Source organism: Malaya genurostris, chromosome 2 (assembly GCF_030247185.1).
Source record: "Malaya genurostris strain Urasoe2022 chromosome 2, Malgen_1.1, whole genome shotgun sequence".
NCBI lineage: Eukaryota > Metazoa > Arthropoda > Insecta > Diptera > Culicidae > Malaya > Malaya genurostris.
In genome coordinates, this window is record NC_080571.1 from 71,108,501 (window position 1) to 71,131,063 (window position 22,563).

Genomic DNA, 22,563 nt, shown 5'->3' on the forward strand with positions numbered 1-22,563 from the left:
TGTCCGCTAAGTCAGTTTTATTTAGAATGGCTGATGATTCATGGCCATGTTGCAGCACTTCCCGGTAACAACCGGTTCAAAGACGGCATTCAACAGTCTATGAAGCGCAGAGAGATGACTATTTTCAAAAACGACGCATACCGTTCGGCTATTTATATGGATCCCAGATTTGTATACAATGGATCCAAAATGTTTACCCCAAATGAGCGTGAAAATATCATAGTGAGTATTTTAAATATAATTTATTTTTAACAAGAAATAGTATATTATCAGTTAAAATTAGTTTTTGGCTGTTGAAAAATGCAAAGCTAGCCGCGCAAACTTTTTCTGGTTAGCGTGATGGATAAGTCCCTTCACGCAGCCTACCTGGGTTCGATTGCTAACCCCGCACATAGGGTCTTCTGACTTCTGACCCGAAGAGGTTCTGGATATACTAGAATCAATTATTATGAAAGAATCTATTCGTCTGTTTTTTGGCAAGTAGTTATACAACTTACACTTTTGGACTATAAATTTTAGCTATGTTTATTGTTATTGAATGGTAAATGGTTTTTTATTTCTAAGCATTTGAATTAACGATAAATCAAAAACTAGGAACCTCGTTTCCTTGAAATAAATCATATGTTTCTGTTTTGATCATTTGCAGGCATACTTAACATCATTATGGAAGAAAATTAATTCTTCAAAATTGAAACCAGAGTTTGTGAAAGAAAATGAATTGAACCGAATAGAGCCCAAACCATCATCATCACTTGCGTTTAACATGGATCAATATATTAGTTCTATGTTTGGAGAAGAATCCTCATCAACCGAGATCGCCGCAGATTCGATTGAGCAGGCATTGAAAGACTTGCAGTAGAAAATATCTTGCAAGTGCGGTTGAACGAGGAGTTAATCACACAAGCCATTGGCTCCGCTTTCGCTCCCAACACTACAAACTTAAATCCACCGTTATACCAATAAAACTTGTTTTAATCCACCTAGTGGTGTAATGATGCCTTTCTTATATCTATCATACCATAATATATAATACTGTGGTATTGTTCAAAAAAATTTTCTTCGATTCTTTGAAGAATAACCGAAATCGGTTTGTTTGACCGTCTACTGATGAAATTATCGATGGGAGAAGATTTGAGGTCGATTTAGAGATTTTTTTGCACATTTCACCTCATAACTCAGGAACCGGAAATCAGATCAAAATGAGATTCAGGAATTTAGTATTGGATCTAAAGAGCTTTGATTTGAATCTAAGTTTGTGAAAATCGGTTTAGCCATCTCCGAAAAAAGTTGGTGCACATATTTTAACAGTTTTTTGAACATTTTACCCCATAATTCCGGAACCGGAAGTCAGATCCAAATAGTATTCAGGAATTTTGTATGAGACTACAAGACCTTTCATTTGAATCTAAGTTTGTGAAAATCGGTTCAGCCATCTCCGATTTAGTGCAAAAAAACGTTACATACACACATACGCATATACACACATACACACACAGATATTTTGTGTACTCGACGAACTGAGTCGAATGGTATATGACCCTCGGCCCTCCGGGCCTCGGTTCAAAAGTTGGTTTTCACAGTAATGGGATAATTTTTCTGTATGAGAAAAGCAAAAACATAATTTGTTTTTTCATAATTTTGAAAAAAAAAACGATACCTTAAACATGTACGCATGCTTCAGTCATCTGCAAAGTTGAACTACAATTCACAACCATAGGAAACCAACCATCGTTGAAAAACGTAAAAGCAGTTCTCTGTTAACTTTAATTTATTTTCTAAAAATCAATATTCTTTTGACAACAATGTAATAAATGAATTAATATTTATTCTACGAATTTTCACACAACAAAAAACAGTGTCTATTTTCCAGTAGTGAATTTCTCCTGAAATAGGAAATCCATTTAGATACAAACACATGAACTCATCCGCATCTGGTAGAAATTTCGTCCCTTCTTTGTTCGTTGGTCCCTTATATCCATTGAATACCGCTGCCCGGGTGAATGTCTGAACAATTGCTTAACACTTCCCAAGTAACACCCCCAATATAAACAAACACTTGTAGCAGTCTTCAGTGTTGCATGCAAATCAATACTTGGTTGAATCTTATTCAATTATATCTGAATCGTATTAATCGTATTAAATTTCCGTGATTTAAATAAAATAAAATGTCAACACTTTTTGCACGATGTATATCTTCCTCAAATATTTTCAATAATTACCTAAAACATTCTTGAAGACCCCAATTCAATCGGAAAACCCTTTTATGAGATACAGTTTTTTTGAAAATTTTTATGGAATTTTCACTTAGGTCCTTGTCAAACATATGGCTAGCATTCAAACAACAAACACAGATTGTTCTGAAGAATGAAGAAAACTTATGAAACATTTGAGCCAAACTAAAAGTGATAATATTAAATTTAAAAAAAAAACTTCCGGTGAAATCGCTTAGTAAATAAATAAACTACGAACCTTAGATATAACCGAAAATTAAGTCAAATTTTTTCCCACTCAATACCGATAGATTTCCTAATTAGCCGATTCAAACTTTCCTTTTTTTCACTTGTTTCATAAATCCCAGCGCATTAATCATCCAAACAGCAGGCCTTCCGAATGCTCATGCGTGCAAAAATGCGACAGCGAGAGCGCACCGAAAATGTGTGTGTCGCATATTTATCCTGTGAGCGTGAGCACCGACTCAAAGAGCAAACCAAAAGCAAGTAAGAGACGCGTAGCGGGCACATAGAAACGGGAAGTGCTGCTTGAAATTTCAGAGCATCGCATTTTCTTCTGCGCGCGACTCGTGCGCTTTGGTCTCAAGAGACAGCGCACGAGATTTTTTATGAGCGCAGCTTGTGTGCTATGTGAGCCACAGTAAAAGCTGCTGTTATTATTATTTGTTCGTGCCTAGAGCGGTTCGTGCGACTTGTGTCCTATCCTAAAGGAAGAGATGAAGAGGATGAAAATAACGTACAAACCACTCGTAGATCGCATGAAGCGAGCGCGCCGCGCTATCTCATGCGACGAAAGCGCTTGAGCCTCGCTCTTGGCAGAATGCGATGAGACTTTACAACGAAGCGTGCATCAGTTTCTGGTACGGTACGTAAATGTGCCAAAGAGTTCTCTTGAGAGCGGCAAAAGTACGTCGCATGCGCGTGGTTGTCTTATGAGAATGAGAATTTATTTGTCTCAGCGCAAAATAAAGAGCGCGCGTGCATAAGGCCTGCCAAACAGTCAGGATTAGTGAAATCAATGAGACTTCGTTTGAATTAAAGCCGTATTGCTGTGCAATCACAGGAGTGTGAACGAATGGTAGCATTGATCAAATAAGCTGAAAAAAGTGTGCACTGATTCATAGCAAAATGCTTATCTGACGTAAACATGTCCCCACTACAGCAAAACCTTTATTCATATAAACGCGCTACCGGTTGCAGTGCGGCACTGCGCGCAAAATCAATTCTCTACAAACGAATGTGCAGAAACATCCGACAGCCAACAACCAGTCATCATTGTTTTGGCGATAACTGAATGTATAATCTTCATCACTTTCTAGCCCCGTGAAGAAGTTAGCTTACCATGAATCATTTTGTGAGAGGAACGACGTTCACACCACGAGAGGAGAAAATTATATTCACGGCATCTATGCTTCATGAAGACTCTAACACCAGCACACTGTACCATATGTGTATATGTGGAATATATTTGCTTCCACTAGCGTTTTGTTTGTGTGGTTCTTTTTGGCTGGAAAGGCGTCCTCTTTGTGAGCGGTGGAATTGTTCGCTCACAATGCAGTGGAAACTATATATTCATTCACCAGTGAATGAATATTCCAAACCCTGCTCCTGAGCCAAAAGATCTTTGAAATTGATCAATGGCTCAACAGTAGCTTTCAAACGAGCCTAAGTTTGTTAAAATCGGTTCAGCCATCTCTGAGAAAATTGAGCGGTAAAAATATCTTCGAAACACAGAGAGAGACATTTTCCGATCTCGTCGAACTGAGTCGAATGGTATATAACACTATGGGTCTCCGAGGCTCTGTTCGAAAGTCGGTTTCTCCAGCAATTCTAATACCTTTCTATAGAGAAAGGTTAAACGTTTTTTTAACACAAAAAATTTTAAATAACGCGATGTTATATTTACGCAAAATTTAATTCACGCACCACCGATTTTGCGCATAAATTGAGGGTCCAGAGAACTCATATCCATATCCATACTCTAAATTTGACATATTGTTGCAGTTTACTAACTTGAGTTATCGCAACTCAATTCATGCTCTGTACAGCAATACAGATTTGTTCTCTTAAAATACCGATTATTCATTTTTCATACAGATGAATACCCATTATTGGTTTTGTACTGAATTTAATTGTTTTGAAAATGACGCAAGGTGATATTGGCATTTTCGTTAGCTTTACATTGGATTTGACAGATCGTTTGCTCGATTGAGACAAAGCTGCCATTTCTAACGAACAGCTGTCGTCACACTCTAAAGCGGTAAGTCCACAAACTTTTTTTGGTCGAATGCCCATTTTAAATATATTATTCGAGCTACTGCCCACCAAGTAGAAAAAAAATGTTAAAATTATGCGACAATCAACATTTTTGCAGGCTAGCAAAGCCTTGGTATTACATTCCTGTAGTGGAATTTGACCTTCTGTTTCAACAGACTTCGCAGCCAATTCAGAGTGTACAGAACAATTGCATGGCTGGTGCTACGATTCTACTGACACTACGAATCCTTTCAGGTCGGGGCTCGAACATACGACAACTAGTTTTTTTACAGCTAACTCGAAACGATACAAATAATAATTTGCTTTACAATCCCAACGCGGTAGAAATTAATTGTAATTCAAGATCCTATCGTTCAACCATTGAGTAAACAAAACAAAAACAAAAACCTCACATATCATTGCTCAACCGGAGATATAAAGGAAGATCGACTGGTAGAGGAATGAAGTTTTTGAGTGCGAAATTAAATCAACTAAAATGTGAACTTAACTTTCTTTTCTAGCGGGAAGTCTTCCGAGTTGTGTATTATAGCATCCACAGTAGTTCAGTTGGCAGAACGATTTTCTCAGATTGGAGAAGGTTGCGGACGGATTTGTAACTGTCTTCGAAAGCGCCAGTTTTTGGATTTCATTATTTTCATTTTATCAGTCATAATTTCAGACTGTCTTTTCGTTGGGCAATGGAAAAGAGTTCTGCATTAGGCGTGTTTTCTTGTGGCGTATGTGGACAGCACTATGATTTTTTAGGAGCTCGCTCAAAAGTAACTGTTCGAGTCATTTCTAGTTCGAGTTTTTCTTCCCAAGTAGCAAACATTGTTCTAGTACTGAATGTATTAACTCTTCTCGCAACGATTATGCGATTGAAAAAACGCACTTTTCTTGTATGATGTGCAACAACATATGCAGAGTGGAAACCGGAATTGAAACTGCTCAAATGATCTTGCCGTACAGTCAGTTGAAAAACCAGATGTGGAACTTAATCCATTCAAGTTTTTGGGTTGGTTTCACAAACAGTAATATGAATGAATTTTATATCCCTTACAAAAACGCGTTGAATCAATTGTCTAACATATCTAACAAAAATAACCGATCTGAAGCAATTGTGAAACATGCCAATTATAACAAGTTTTAATTGCTACTTGGGTTGTTGTGTGAGAGACAAAAATAAAGTAATAATGAAGCGATATCTAGAACTGGATTCTGGTCCTGAACATTGGATTAGAATATTGAACTATCGAACAAGGTTTTTGGATCAGAATACTGAATCTGAACCTGGATTCTTGAAAGAATCATCATTCTTCATCCGAATATGAATTCTGAAAATGAAGCAGAATTCAGTACTTATATTCGGAACATGGATCTGGATTCTAGACCTGGAGTTAGATTGTGAATCTGAACTCCTGACAGAGACCTTAACCTAAAGCTTACTTCAGATAGAATTGAAACAAAGACAATTGCCTGTATTTCAGTTATTTATTATTGTATTCAAGATATTTTTTATACAAATGTAGCGTTTTCTTCATAGTTTTAAGAAAAAATACGGATAAAATTATTCGTCACGGTTTCGAAGGAATTCTCGATTTTTTCCTGTAACACGGCTCATTAGGCGGCGCACACCTTCTTCCTCCATCGTTTTAGCTATCTTATTCCACCAGGTCGTCATCTGATTGATGTCTTTGACAACCTTTCCCTTTGCCTTGAGTCTCCTCTTCATGATTGCCCAGTATTTCTCAATAGGGCGGAACTGGGGGTAGTTGGGTGGGTTAAGGTTTTTCGGAACAAACTGGACCCCTTTCTCTGCGTACCATTCTTGAAAGATTTTGCTGTAATGACAGCTTGCCAAATCTGGCCAAAACATTACGGGATGGTCGTGGGATCGAATGAAGGGCAAAATTCGCTTTTGGATACACTCTTTTTGATATAGTTCCGATGTCATTGTCTTATTTGTAACGAAAACTTTCGTTTCTTTGTCACAACTGCAAATGCCCTGCCAAATCATAAATTTTCTTGCAAATTTGTCGGGAAAAATAAATTTAAATTTGGCTGAAACATCCCCCAGAGCCGTTGCCAAGTAAAATTTTTGACTTGGGATTTGCCCGAAGTCAGCCTTGACATAGCCCAAGTAGCAATTAAAACTTGTGAAAATTGGCATGTTTCACAATAGCTACAGAACATTCATGTCATATATGTTTGACAAATAATTTTTCAAGTTTTTGTAACAAATGTGAAAATCATTTATATTACAGCTTGTGAAACCAAATCAGAAACCTAAAAGGATTAAGTTCCACATCGGTTTATTTAACTGATTCTACAATAAGTTCATTTGAGCAGTTTCATTTTCGGTTTCTACTTAACAAATATTACTACTATAAAACATATCAAACAAGAAACTTGTTGCACATTATATAAGCAAACTGCGCTTTTCAATCACACAATCGTTGCGAGAAGAGTGAAGAAATACAATGCTAGAACAATGTTTGCTACTTGGGAGGTTTCATCGTCCATCAGAAGACACCCGTCGAACTTGGTCAGCACCTGGTCATATAGTTTCCGAGAACGAATTTTGACCACGCTATTCTGTTTTACGGTCCGATTTAGCTGTATGCTAGCTCGATACGACTTGTTTCCTTCCTGGAGTCGAGTTTTCCTCACGGTACTATGGGCAGCACCGAATTTTCTGGCCAAATCACGGTCCGACAGATTAGGAATCAAAATCTTGCCACGCAGTTTCCGGTTGACAGTTCCACTCCAACGATTGGCTTGAGGCTTCCGAATCGTCGTCAATGTTTCCTTATACCGTTTGATAACGCGCCATACGGTATTTCTGGGCAATTTCAGCTTTTTAGCTAGCCTAGATGCAGACCACAATGGATTTTCCAAATAACTGTGCACAATTTTTTCCCTTCTTTCGGCTTCCATGTTGATTGTTTACAAAGTACAGTCTATTTGCGGAATTGTCAAAAATCATACGTGAAGCTGACAAAATTCCCGAACTTCCAAATCCGTCCACAAGGAGCGCCACAATGTGAGCAAAATTTTTGTTCCAATTCTAAATGAAGCAAGCTTTATATTCAGGACCTGGATTCTGCGCCAGAATTTCGAGTCTCCGAAACTAAACTTTGAACCTATTTTGCACTTGAACTGTGAGCCTGAATTGGATTCTGGACCTGAGTTCTCTTGGATTCCCCAATTCTAAACTTGAAACTAAATTATTGACAGAGATTCTAAACCTAGACCAGGATTCTGAACCAGGACCCTGGTGTTGGATATCCGACAAGGTTTCTGAATCTGAATACTGAATCTGGACTTTTTTTGAATCAGAATTCTGACAGAGATTCTAAGCCTGAGGCTGAAATCTACCCTTGGATACTAAGCATGGATTTGGATTCTAGACCTGAACCTGATTTCTAAGCTTGAACTCTCGATGGTGGTTTCGGGTCAAAATCTGGAGCAGGATTCAGGATTCCAAACAAGATTTTTACTCAAAAAAATTGACAGAGATATTAGGAATGCACCAGAATCGTAAACCTGGAACTTAATCCTGATTTTGGATTCAGAAACATAACTCTGGAAATGGATTCTGAGCCAAAATTTTGAAGCATGATTGAAGACCTGGTTTCTAGATCTGAGTTCTGAATCTGCATTCTGGCCTTAGATCCTGATTCTGTATTCTGAAACTGATACAAAGTTCTTCATTTGGATTCTGAATCTGGATTCTGGAATTTAATTTTCAGCCTGGACTTGGACTTTCGTTCTGGGCCACAATTCTGACCCCGGATCAGCTCCTGACAGAGTTTTTGAACCTAAAACTAGATCCTGAACCTTGACTCTTCACCTGAATTTTGGACTTGAATTCTGGACCTAGTTTCAGAACATAGGCCTGACTTTTTGAGTGAATGACAGGAATACAAAGGTTTTCGTGTGTTTTGAACATAAGTTCTGACCCCAGGATTCTGGGTCTGAATTCCTGACAGAAATTTTGAATCTAAACCTAAACTCTGAATCAGGAAGCAGGATTCTGGACCTGAATTCCGTGGGTCTGATTCTTTTTCTGTATTTTGTATGAATTGAATTTGGAATATAGACATGATATGAATTTCTAATAAAGCATTGAAACTATTTACACTCATTTTTACTTATTTGAGCAATTCTTGGTGGTAACAGCACATCATTTTTGCAACTGATAGATTGGAATGGAATTGTTTTTCGTAATGATAAAATGATAACCCACATGTCTATAAAAATTTGTAATGAATACTTTTTACTCAGGACCTTTCTCAGAAAGATTTGCGACTCACTTAACAGTTCTGAGTTTACTACCCACTAAAAATAAGCTAACACCCACTAGTGGGCTGTAGGGACCAGAATCACTGCTTTAAAGAAATAACAGACTGTAAATAGAATGACTTTCTTTCATTTTTATCTTGCTTTGAAGATTTACGCAATTTTATTTGATAATTGAAGTATAATGATGGTGACAACAATTTCCCCTTCTTTCCTTCAATAAGCTTTTTATGTCGTCGTTTTTATTATCCTCTAGAATTTTATTTCAAATTGTTATGTTAATTGCAATGCCCACACATCATCTAGCACCATTATGTATCATTATGCCAAAACTGTCTACACCAGCTATGTTTTTCTACACTCCGACCCATGATGCTCAAGCATGAATGAATTTGCAAAACTGAGAGCACAATTCATCACACGTGTAAATTACCAACCACAGCCTCCATATTGATCCGACATCCTAATACACAACTACCGGACTCTACGAACATGGAGCGGCTGCCCCTGCGGACAGAATGTGACTTGCCGTGAACTTCGCGTGCCGCTTGACAGTCAATGTCAAGTTCACTTTGCGTTTATGCGCATATTGCATACATCCAATAACATCAGCTACAACAACAAAAACAACAACAACAGCAGCAACTGATCAGTTGATTTATAGGCATAAGCATATTTGGCAGAGGCTCTTCAAGCATTCACCTGTTTGCTAGAGCTGGCATATCGCGCCTTGTGTCGTGCCGTGTCGTGCCGCCGAGCTTGCATGGCACCACACATAGTGATGATGAACGCACAGTTTGCGCCTCACGCGGACGTCTGACGGAGCCGTTGTTTGTCAGCTATTTTGCGTCTGTTATCTATTCAATTTGACGGAGTCGAAACGTTTTACGTGATGGATGGTGTGGCTTTTTACCGGAAGTCTTTTAGATGAAATCTGTTCTGGAATGAAAACGGCTTACTGAGATGATAAAGTGTGTAAATGGATTCGAAATGATTGAAAGCCTACTACGTGAGAAAATATTACAAGTGGTTTTGGGCATCGACATTTTTATGGCAGGAATGACAGCAAGTAGATGGCGCCTCCCACGGAATATGGCACTGAAATGGATTACATTTTGTTACAGAAACCGTTTAATGATGTTTAGTTTTCGTTTCGTCGCATACCGGGAAACGTCGTTATTGGCGAATTACTTGATCAAGGGGGCTTTAACAGCCCTACATGCATCAAATGTTTTACCGTTCAAGAAGCTCAAAAGTTTAAGGTCTAAACATTGGGAAAAAGAGCAAAAGAGTACTTTTTCTGAAATAAACATTAAGAAATCAATTTATCAGTAATTTCAAATAGAAAATACTGCAGATGTAGGGTATTGTCATGATCACCGGTAATGATTTCTTTTGATCTTAATAAGGGAGTGCTAAGTGTTTTTGATAACAACTGTATGTTATAACCCGTGACTGGAGTAAACATAAAGTGCAGAGCATTGTTCTGCAATTGTAACTATTGGAATATTCTAAAAATGGTTAATTTATATGAAATGTAATTAAGACTACATTGAATATTTTGTCGTGAATACTACTTACTTTACTATGGGGAGCCTTTTCAAAATTTACCCTCTGAGAGAGTGATAAGTTTTTGATCGTGAATATCTCTTGTTGTATCTAACGAATCAACATAATTTTTGCTACATGCCATCGGAAATATGATCACAATTTTATGATAAAATTTTCAGTTGTGTGACATAATCTCAAATAGTTCAAAATTGAACTTTTCTGAAATGTTTGGTATAAACGAGTATCAAAGAGGATAATTCATAAGGCGCGTTTACCTTTCTCGTATTTTGAAAGCTCATAGCTCAGTGATCTGTGGCACAAAATACATCTGCTCGCATTGGCGATAGAATCCAAACTGATTCAATTTTTGTTAGGAGCTTTCTTTTACGTGATTTCGTTTGTAGCTTTTTCACTAATGGGCGGTCCTAACGGCTATAAAAATAGCCGCATACAGGATTTCAATGTCGATTATTTCATTTCGGATTTGCATAATTTATTGAAAGAAACTATCAATATGCTGTAGGGATTCGTTTCTAGCAGAAGGACCAAATTGAGGAACTTACTACGATTTTCACCACTTTTCGGAACATTTTTCTCGAACGATTTGTTGTACAGCAGCAGATATTTTGTTCTCTTCCTCAGAACGCGTTCTGATTGGCTGGTGTTGACATGGGTCAAATGGGATAGGTTTTTCAATAGTGTACTATTGAAATACTTCAATGCTTTTGCTATACACGTTTAAGTTGAAAAATTTCGATTCTAATGGTAGTTAGATTATATAAATCCTTTCACAGATCACTGAGCTATGAGCTTTCAAAATACGAGAAAGGCAAACGCGCCTTATGAATTATCCTCTTTGATACTCGTTTATACCAAACATTTCAGAAAAGTTTAATTTTGATCTATTTGAGATTATGTCACACAACCGAAAATTTTATCATAAAATTGTGATCTTATTTCCGATGGCATGTAGCAAAAATTATGTTGATTCGTTAGATACAACAAGAGATATTCACGATCAAAAACTTATCACTCTCTCAGAGGGTAAATTTTGAAAAGGCACCCCATAGTAAAGTAAGTCGTATTCACGACAAAAGCAACGGTGGAAAGCATTACACCAAATCAGCCGTTCTAATGGCTCTAAAAGTTTTCTGAAGAACCATTAGGATTTGTTGTTCGCAAATCGAAAGGAAATATCATCAGTTTAGTACAAATCTAGAACAGTTTATTTAGATTTTTGCACTTTTCGCTGTGTGAAATTCACAGTATTCGAGATCAAGTGAAGGCTTCTTTGTTTTTGCGAAAAATGTGGAAAAGGGGAATGCTTGCATAATTCATACAATTGATTAACTAATTGATATTCGGAAGTGTTAAGGAACATGTCAGTTGTTTTCGTATGCACGACAACCAGTTATGTCTCTGACATTACCCTCCCGCCTTTTTTATCTTTCCCTCTGTTCGGGCAACATTGGCCGAGTGGCTTTTCAAATCCACAACAAGGATTCACAAAATAAAGAAGATGCATTTCTAACTGAAAAAAGAGGCCAGGTGTCTGGTCATGTCCTAGATCAAAACTGGCATGAACAATGTCATCTTTCGTTTTCTTTATTTGAATCAATACAATATATGATATATATTATGACATTTCAGCGATTCGGCAAAATGGAATTTGACAAAATGAGCCGTTTTTACTTTCTCAGGTAGAATAAACAGCTCTTGAAATTAATTTTATTCCACTTGAAGAAACAAATTCTACGTTTGGTTGAGACCTGGACCCTTCTGATTATTACAACTTTTCATCAATGAAAAGAGGGGCCCACAGTTTGGAAAACAGTTTTAAACTTTCGAGGATGTACGAACATTGTTCGATGAATGAGTAACAATGAAATATGAAGATTTCGTTAATTTCACATAATGTTTGTGTAAAGTATATTTCGTCATCACCTGAATATTCGATTATTTCTTATGAAAAAAACGACATTCTAAACTTTTGCACATGTTACACATACTTAGAAATTTGGAAACATTTTCCGATCCCGTCGAGCTGAGTTGAATGATGTATGACACTAAGGGTCTTCGATCAAAACTCGAGTTTTTCAGTAATTTTGAATCCTATCAATAAAGAAAGGCAAAATGACAGGGAACAGGAAATTTCCTTTTGTTGGGATAGTGATGTTATTTAAATTGTCAAGTGCACTACCTAACAATCCAGCGATACTTGTTGCACTATCAGTCAGAATATGAAATTGATGTTATGCCAAAGGGCAGATCACTCTAGATTCTGGACTAACTCAGACAAATAAACTCATCTAGTCCGAAATAATCTCACCTAATCCCGCGCGGTTCGTCTTGAACTTTTTTAATATCCGTTAAACTTCTCTAAACCTGATTATTCTGCGTAATACCTAGTAAACGTTTTTAGTCCCATGCAATCTCTCCTAAACTTTTCTAACTCAGCTAAATCTTGTGAAAGTATAGACAAAGCTTAGAGTAATTTGCCCCTTGCGTCATGCTTATGTTGCATGGAGTTCGGTACTCAGCGCAGCTTTTGAAAGTTCGATTGTTTATTGATTACAACCAGGGATGCCAGATGATTTTTTTTTCAAAATCTGTGATCAAGCCATAAAACTGTCTGTGCAAAATCTATGCACGTTTCCCGTTACACAATAGCTGATCGGAATCTTTTTGGTGAGCAAAATAAACAAGGTCTCGCTACTTTCAACCGCTCTGCCGGATATTCCCTAACAAATTGAAGACTTTTAGGGGCTCATTACCAGTCTGTGATCGATTTTAGAAATCTGTGAAAATCTGTGCAGAAAATTGAAAATCTGTGAAACACAAATTAATCTGTGAACCTGGCATCTCTGATTACAATGCGGAAGCGCATTTGGTTGCATCTGTCGGCAGTTCAATGTAAATGCTCGCCGCTACGAGTCGCATGAATCTAATTGATATGACAATTTGGTGTGCTAATGACAAGTTACCAGGCGCGTACTCAGAAATTTTTTTTGGAAGAAGTTTCAGAACATGATGATTAATTTCCATACGCATGGAAATATGTTTATAATCACTTGAAACTTTTTTGGATAAATTCGTTAGTTGAAAATTATTCATTTTTTAATTGACTTTAATATGACGACTTTTGCGCCAAATCATATTCGCAAGTTGGCAAAATTTGTTCAGACTCGAATGTAACTTTCTGGGCATGTAGACTTTGTCCTAAAATGTCACAGTTCGTAAAAAAAGTTACCGTTATATGTAATTCACTTCATAAAACAGTTGTTAAATGAATGTGGATAAACCCAATCATTTGGATATTTCTGGAACGGATGTGAAAAGTAGGTCCAAGAATATAAAGTTTCGAGTCGTTTCGAAATTCAAGATGGCTTCCGGTTTATGATATTCCTTAAATTCCCAAAGTCAAATGCTATCATTATTTGCGCTCGTGTGGTGCACAAAACTAATCAAATTAATCACTAGACTGCACTAGACCGATGATTTTCACCACCGATTTGCCAAGAAGTAATCCTAGTAGTTCTTTAGATAACATTTAGAGCCATTAAAACGGCTGATTTTGTATAATGTTCCCCATCGTAGTCCACTTTTCGTGTTATTTTGCAGCAATGCAAATGACCAGCAGCTGGATGACACAATCGCTCTTGTTTGAAGCGAAACTAACACTGCGAACGTCCAACATCAGATATGCTTACAGAAGAACTAGTTGTTATTTTTCTGCGTTCAGGCTTGAGAAACGGAACCTCATATTCGCCATTGACAGGAGCACTATTTAAATAATGTCGGGTGTAGTTCCATTTTCGTGGCGTCGCACAGTGGTTTGAATCGACAAAAACGTGAACTTAATTCTCTAGCTGAGTAAAAATTTCTGAAGTGGCCCCCCCATTTTTCACGAAGTAACCGATTTTACAATAAGTGTTATTGTTTTGTAGTATTAGTATATACGAACATGTTCGTGAAATATTTCGTCGATATTCGAATTTTTTATACTATATTTAGTTACATTAACATTTATATACCTTTTCATTGTAATGCTTCCTGAAACTCAAGTTCTCTTTCGAATTATACGAAACTTTGCAAATGGATAAACAACTATTTTTGGCATAGAATGAAGAAAAAATTGCTTAAAAATGTTCAATTTTACTAAACTTTCTACTTAAATTTTCCAAAGAAATCGATATTAAAGTACCTTCTTCACGCGATTTTTGTCTCTGTTAAATGCTAAAATGTTGCATATGTTATTGGTTTTCATAATCAACAAAAAAATTTTTGTGCTCAAATAGGGTTTTTGAAATATTTGATATTTTGTATACGCGCGCTGTATGCAAAGTGCACCGCGCGAGCGAATCGGTATGGTGCGGCAGGGTTCGGTAGGGTGCGATGTCGTCGGTGTGATTGAAGCGAGCTGCGACAGGTTTGGACAAGTAGGCATAGAGAAGGATTTTTTGCCTTTCTTCTCTCAATTTTTTTAAATTGTAGTATTTCGATGAATTTTTGCTATAATATATAAGAGAAAATGAATAATATGAAAAGGGCATCATTACAGTACTAGGTACATTTAAACAGGTTTCTCCATTAAATGTACGTCAGGTAATTTATTGATCACATATTATTTTACATTTTTTTTTCATTTTTTCGTGTGGTTTGGATGCGAAAATAGTCAAGGAAAACACAAAAGTTTGTGATCATTCCGGAAAAAAGATTAACGGTACAAGTTCAGTGCATTTACTGCACTTCACGAGAAAGATTATAAAATTAGGACCGAGTGGAATTCTTTCGCAGCCTCACATGGGAAAAAAGTTATCTTTGAAGGAACCGTGAAAAGACACGCGTATAAAGTAAATTTGCATCAAATTAAAACCAATCGAATTCCAACTGCGCATAATCTATTCAATTGAGTAAAGGATTCATTCAAAAATATAAACTTTGATTTTTGCATGATAAACGAACCAGACATTCAGGATAGACAACAGCAACATCGATTTAAAAACGTAATGACGATTAAAACTACACGCGAATGTAAGATTTTTTTCCGACAACGAAGAATTTGTAGTAAATGTTCTGTTCAAACCACCAGAAAATATAGAATAATCTAGAGTCGAACTTATGAAATAAGATGTAATTAATAAATTACCTGGCGTACATTTAATGGAGAAACCTGTTTAAATGTACCTAGCACTGTAATGATGCCCTTTTCATATTATTCATTTTCTCTTATATATTATGGCAAAAATTCATCGAAATACTACAATTTAAAAAAGTTGAGATGAGAAAGGCAAAAAATCATTTTCTATGCTTACTTGTCCAAACCTGTCGCAGCTCGCTTCAATCACACCGACGACATCGCACCCTACCGAACCCTGCCGCACCATACCGATTCGCTCGCGCGGTGCACTTTGCATACAGCGCGCGTATACAAAATATCAAATATTTCAAAAACCCTATTTGAGCACAAAAATTTTTTTGTTGATTATGAAAACCAATAACATATGCAACATTTTAGCATTTAACAGAGACAAAAATCGCGTGAAGAAGGTACTTTAATATCGATTTCTTTGGAAAATTTAAGTAGAAAGTTTAGTAAAATTGAACATTTTTAAGCAATTTTTTCTTCATTCTATGCCAAAAATAGTTGTTTATCCATTTGCAAAGTTTCGTATAATTCGAAAGAGAACTTGAGTTTCAGGAAGCATTACAATGAAAAGGTATATAAATGTTAATGTAACTAAAAATAGTATAAAAAATTCGAATATCGACGAAATATTTCACGAACATGTTCGTAGATACTAATACTACAAAACAATAACACTTATTGTAAAATCGGTTACCTCGTGAAAAATGGGGGGGCCACTTCAGAAATTTTTACTCAGCTGCTACACCTTTGATTCGATATATATATATATATATATATATATATATATATATATATATATATATATATATATATATATATATATATATATATATATATATATATATATATATATATATATATATATATATATATATATATATATATATATATATATATATATATATATATAGTTCCTTTGGAGAACTCATTCACAAAAATATACCTCGTGATTTGATCACAATATAAAATGTGCAAAGCCTACTACGATAAAAGTTCATTTCAACAACTTTATTCCCCTAAGAGATAGAAAAATAATGTCTTCTACAAAGTTTTAGAACTTCTAACGAGAAAAAACTTTGTCGAAGAAGCTAAAGGTCTAACGCATACAGTTTCGGATATATGAAGCATTTTCTTTTGAAACCACTTAAAATCAATTTTTGGTACATAACTTTTTTCGCACTTACTTTCAGTGTCTACTATGTTGTAGACAATTACTAAAAACGTAAAATTACACATTTTTGTTGAAGACTGTGCACGGTTTGGCTTTTTCCCTAAAAAGTTGTTTAACATTTAAACTTTTATATACACTAACTTCAACTACTAATAGGAAGCAGGGTTGCAGACCAAATGGTATATACATATACTTTTTGGAAAGTTTAAACCAAGTAATATAAAGTTACGAAGTGTGTAGCGTGGCCTTTTCAAATTGAGTGAATGAGAGAACAAAATATAGAGTGCTTTTTTGACCATTTTCTTAGGAAAAACGTACATTGATAAAATTGTTTATCTTCATATCACGCGTTATTTGTGATATCGACTGAGTTACCTTTAGGTAAAAACTTTTGCAAGAAATTGCAGTCCAGGTAAAGAAATAGAGCATTCGTTTTAACACTTTTTTTTACCAAAACGACTATTTTTAGTTTATTGAAAAGAGCTCTGCAGGAAATGCTAAAACATTGGAACCGTTCGTTAGTGTAGCTTTGGTGCAATGGTGTAATGATTGAATATAATTTCATGATGCATTCTTGTATGCAATTGATCAAACTAAAGAAGCATGTTAACGTGCTCATTAAATTTCGACAAGTTTTACTTATACTTTTAATAGAATATTCCTTATCCGTTCATTTAATTCCAATCCAATTCATTTAAAGGATGATATCTTACACCATTACTAGTACGCCCAAAAACATCGTTTAAATTTAAGTCTTCTGAGATTAATTTTTATGTGTTGAAATGTGCAAGTGGAGCCTGCTTGATAGGCTGAATCCATTTTGTAAAATCATGTCGTTCTACGAAATACGTTCTAATGAATTAAGCCATACACTGAAAAAAATAATGAAATTCACACGATTTCTAAATAAATAGTACTATGAAATTGACATCAGTTGAATAAAACATTCGATTCAAAACCATCCTCGATGTAAAACTAAATTGGAATACACCCAAACCTCCGTTTACGAGCACTTTTTTTACGTTACCTCTTTTTACGTAACCGTTTTTACGAACCAAATCCCAAATAACGTAAACTTTTTTTACGAACCAACTTCGTAAAAAGAGGTTTTTGCATCCAATGAAAACAATTTCCGGCTCCATGGAAATTACTACAATATGGGTATTTTCGGGACGGAATTGATGAGTGTATACCGGAAAATTATGTTTGAAAACGCTTCAAAAATCAAAATGGTGAGTTTAGTTATATCGGTATTCTTTGACGATCATTACGATATGATTATATATCGCTTGAAAAAAGTTATGCTTCTGACAAAGGTGTTTCCTGCTAATCATTATTGTTTGAATATTGTACTATATTTTCGAAATGACCAGAACAAGTAGACGTCTGAACAGCTATAATAATTTTATATTGTTAGTTATATTGTATGCTTTCAAAATTTTATTGAACAACGGGAAGTCTCATTCTAATATTTGGAAGCAACCACAAACATTAAAATTTGGTTTCAAATCAATGACCGTGTTCTCCAATTTTCAGTGTTACACTTATAATTTCAGTTGTTTTAGTGTACGTGATAAATTAAAAAAAAATACTGTTACTCTCATCACGACACATTTGTTTTTATTTAAACTTGTCAAAATCTCACGTCAACTGGCCCGTCGGAATATGATTTAACATTTTGTAAGCCATTGAGAAAAAGGGATATTATTTGGCTCAAGTGGTAAGAGTCAGTTAGACAACCACATGACACTGAATTTCTAACATTTATGAGCAATTTCAGAAATAAATAGCAGATAAACTGGCAGGATCGACTTTCTCCTAATCGGATGAAACAATGTAACCTCTTCAGTATTGCAATCTCTTCTTCCTGATAAAGGAACCTTTTCGATTCAATATTAATTTTTAGAATGTCGAAATTTGAAACCGTAACTAACCACTTCAAACATCGTTTTCCGTCATCTACTCATCAATCCTTTTCCGAAAATACCCACATTGTAAAGGTTTTTAAGGAATATCGACAAACCGGAAGTTGCCATCTTGGATTTTGAACCGACCCCAAACATCATTTTGTTTCACCCACTTATCACATCCGTTCCGAAAATGGCCATGTGATTGGGAGTTTCCACATTCATTACAGAAAACATTTTTTACGAAAAATTCCAAATAACGTAAACTTTTTTTACGAACCAAATCCCAAATAACGTAAACTTTTTTTACGAACTACCTCCATTTACGAGCCCCCGTTTAGTTCGTAAATGGAGGTTTCGGTGTACATTAATTTCAATGAATATGACCGTTTATTTATATTGACCCTTAGTTTTACTTTTAATGTATATTTAAAAATGAAGCACAGTGAAGTAACTTTATATTAAATTTCTGCTCCAAATATGCACTGTTGGTGTTGGTGGTGAGAGCAGCGCCTGCATATTATTTTTAAGAACGCAAAAGAGTTGGTTGATAATACAAATGCTGGAATGAATGAATTGGATTGGAATTAAATGAACGGATAAGGACATTACACCATTGCACCAAAGCTACACTAACGAACGGTTCCAATGTTTTAACATTTCCTGCAAAGCTCTTTTTAATAAACCAAAAATAGTCGTTTTGGTAAAAAAAAAGTGTTAAAACGAATGCTCTATTTTTTTACCTGGACTGCAATTTCTTGCAAAAGTTTTTACCTAAAGGTAACTCAGTCGATATCACAAATAACGCGTGATATGAAGATAAACAATTTTATCAATGTACGTTTTTCCTAAGAAAATGGTCAAAAAAGCACTCTATATTTTGTTCTCTCATTCACTCAATTTGAAAAGGCCACGCTACACACTTCGTAACTTTATATTACTTGGTTTAAACTTTCCAAAAAGTATATGTATATACCATTTGGTCTGCAACCCTGCTTCCTATTAGTAGTTAAAGTTAGTGTATATAAAAGTTTAGATGTTAAACAACTTTTTAGGGAAAAAGCCAAACCGTGCACAGTCTTCAACAAAAATGTGTAATTTTACGTTTTTAGTAATTGTCTACAACATAGTAGACACTGAAAGTAATTGCGAAAAAAGTTATGTACAAAAAACTGATTTTAAGTGGTTTCAAAAGAAAATGCTTCATATATCCGAAACTGTATGCTTTAGACCTTTAGCTTCTTCGACAAAGTTTTTTCTCGTTAGAAGTTCTAAAACTTTGTAGAAGACATTATTTTTCTATCTCTTAGGGCAATAAAGTTGTTGAAATGAACTTTTATCGTAGTAGGCTTTGAACATTTTTTACTGTGATTAAATCACGAGGTATATTTTTGTGAATGAGTTCTCCAAAGGAACTATATATATCGGATCAAAGGTTTAGCAGCTAGAGAATTAAGTTCACGTTTTTGTCGATTCAAACCACTGTGCGTCGATGGAGGCCTGCGCACACCAGAGATGGCATTTCACTAGAGTGATACACCAGGGCGTAGGTTTCAATTATACACTGCGGATACATGTGCTCCGCTCCACACAAAGAGGAAAGCGCACTTCTTCTCCACGGAACGACCGAAATTAGCTCTGCGCCTAATTCGTATTACTGTTTTTGAATTAGTTGATTTTAACAACAAAATTTCCAAAATAACTATAAAATTAGTTAAAATTTAGAATTTACTGTGCTGAAAAAAACTCTTATTTTTAGAGAATGTGTTTAGTTGGCGAATATTTTGGACACAAACCAGCAATATTTCAATCCAACACGAAATTCTCATTGACAACTAATTTCGTTATTAAAATCAGAAACTTTGATTCTATTTATCTATCACCGTCATTACTGAAGGACAGCAGTGTCAAAGCAAAACAATCAATTAAAAAGCTAAAAGGGACAGTCTTGTTGAAACTGCTCGCAAATTGTTTAGATGTTTTTCACATGTGTTACGATTATATAAATTATATTATATAAATTTCTAAACCGATATGTAAAAATGACGTAAACTGTTAGTGGAAAGTATATTTATTCAGAATTTGTGCGCAGTTGAAGCGATTGTGGGTAATAATGTTTTTACGCGAAACAGTGAAGTGAGTTTCGAATGTTGCACTCTAATTGTACACGTCAAATGATGTTTTTTGTATCTTCTCATTCCGGGCTACGCCGTCCGGTGTACTACTTGTATTCGGTTTTTGTTTTCCGAGTGCTCAAAGTTTTCAGTGAGTCGATTTCGCGAAGTCGAATGAAGAAAACAGCGATTTAGAAGTAAAATTTTTCAAAAAGAAGTTTATGTTTCGCTTATGTCTTTTTCTCCAATACAACATCGTATTTATACCTGCAAATATAGAAAAGATAACCGCGACTGAAATTTTTTTCGGTAGTAGTGTGCCATCTAGTGGCTAGTAGTCATTATGGTGTTAACGAGCGCCATATAGCTGCTAATTGCAGAAACCAATTCAACCATTTATGTTGGTTGAAAACAACGTTTTATTTCTCTAATTCAACTAAAAAATTAGTTGAATGGATATGAAGCGTGCCTTAGCTAAGAAATGACAGCACGTTTAATTGGTGAATTCAACTAAAAAAAAATAGCCATTTCAACAAATATTTTATTATTATTAAGAGAATTAGAATTAAAAAATCTAAATTAGCAAAAGTAAGATTTTTTTAGTTGTCTCAAAAAATAACTAACTAAAATCAGAAAATCAACTAATTTTTTCGCCAAAATGCTAATTTCGGTCTTTCCGTGTCAGTATCCAGACAGACAGACTTTGAGTGCGTGCTTGTGTTGAAAGGAGCTGGTGCGAGAGAATAACATTCTCTTCGCACGAATCACTCTCACGTGCTCTCGCCTAAATACACCCAAGTGATCACTGGCGCGTGATGTTGTACGAACACTTCTGTGAACTTCAGTTAATAGAGAGTAGATCTGGCCTTGCTATGCAAAATTTGCAATGAAAACTGAAAATATAACGGCAAATTGTTTTATTTTGCTGATTTTGCGTGCCCCACGCTTCTTCTACGCAAACCATACACCTATACTGCAGTTGTGAGTTTCTTATCGATTTATATTTTGAATACCTAACAGTCAAAGTTTCTGTTTAACATCGCCCACACAAAAGCCCATATCCTTATTTCACGTAGGGAAAATAAACAACCGGAATTGCGATTCGAACTGCCAGTTGGCTCGAGCCGTACCTCAAACCTCCCAGGCCACTAAATAGTTCACGATTCAATCCTATATTTGCACAAATATATCTCTCGTTACGTGGTTCATGTGAACAGTCACGTTCCATGTGTGTATCGAATTCAAAGCCCCATTATCTAGTTATATAAACTATGATGGGAATGTTGGCCTCACATCTTCAGGGGCGGCGTACGTTTCGAAATGAGGCGCCTTTGCGGCTTGATTGGGTGCATATTGTAATCCTGGAATCCCCAACAAATTGCCGCACGGCACAGCCTCCATCTCCATCCAGTTTCACTAGCAGTGCTAGCATGCACCGTACGCATCGTAAGATGCTAGCACTGGAACTGCATTCCAACGACAATGAAATCCTCACAGTCCTGGCATTGTTAGTTCGCATAATAAGGGAATCATTATTGCTAGTGTTTAGTACTTCCGCGAGTACTCACCTATCCAGCGATACCGCTATCAGGCTGTAGACAGACGCCGCCACCGAGACTCCCTGGATGTAAGGTACGGTTTTGCACATCAACCAGCCGAGCATCCACGCTGAAAATGGAAAGACAGAAACAAGCGAAAGAATTGATTAGATTCTGGGCGAACGTGAAGAGTTGTGTCAATTTGCTTGCGCGGCTGCTTTTGCAGGAGAAAAATCTCGGAAAATTTTTCAGCTTTGCTATTTAATTCAATTTCTCCAGGCACGTTCTACGACGATGGCTTACTGGATGGTGGGCAAACAACGCTGCCCAGTTTCTCTACTCTA

The 22,563-nt window shown here is 35.9% G+C and overlaps 1 protein-coding gene across 1 annotated transcript in view; it reads right to left on the minus strand.

The window, feature by feature from the left end:
- Positions 1-22,563, minus strand: part of LOC131432208 (neuropeptide SIFamide receptor-like) — a 401,852-nt gene that overhangs the window by 213,847 nt on the left and 165,442 nt on the right. Inside the window, exon 3 of the mRNA XM_058598342.1 lies at positions 22,250-22,349. Within this exon, the coding sequence (XP_058454325.1) occupies positions 22,250-22,349 (100 nt within the window). The remainder of the gene's footprint in view (positions 1-22,249; positions 22,350-22,563) is intronic.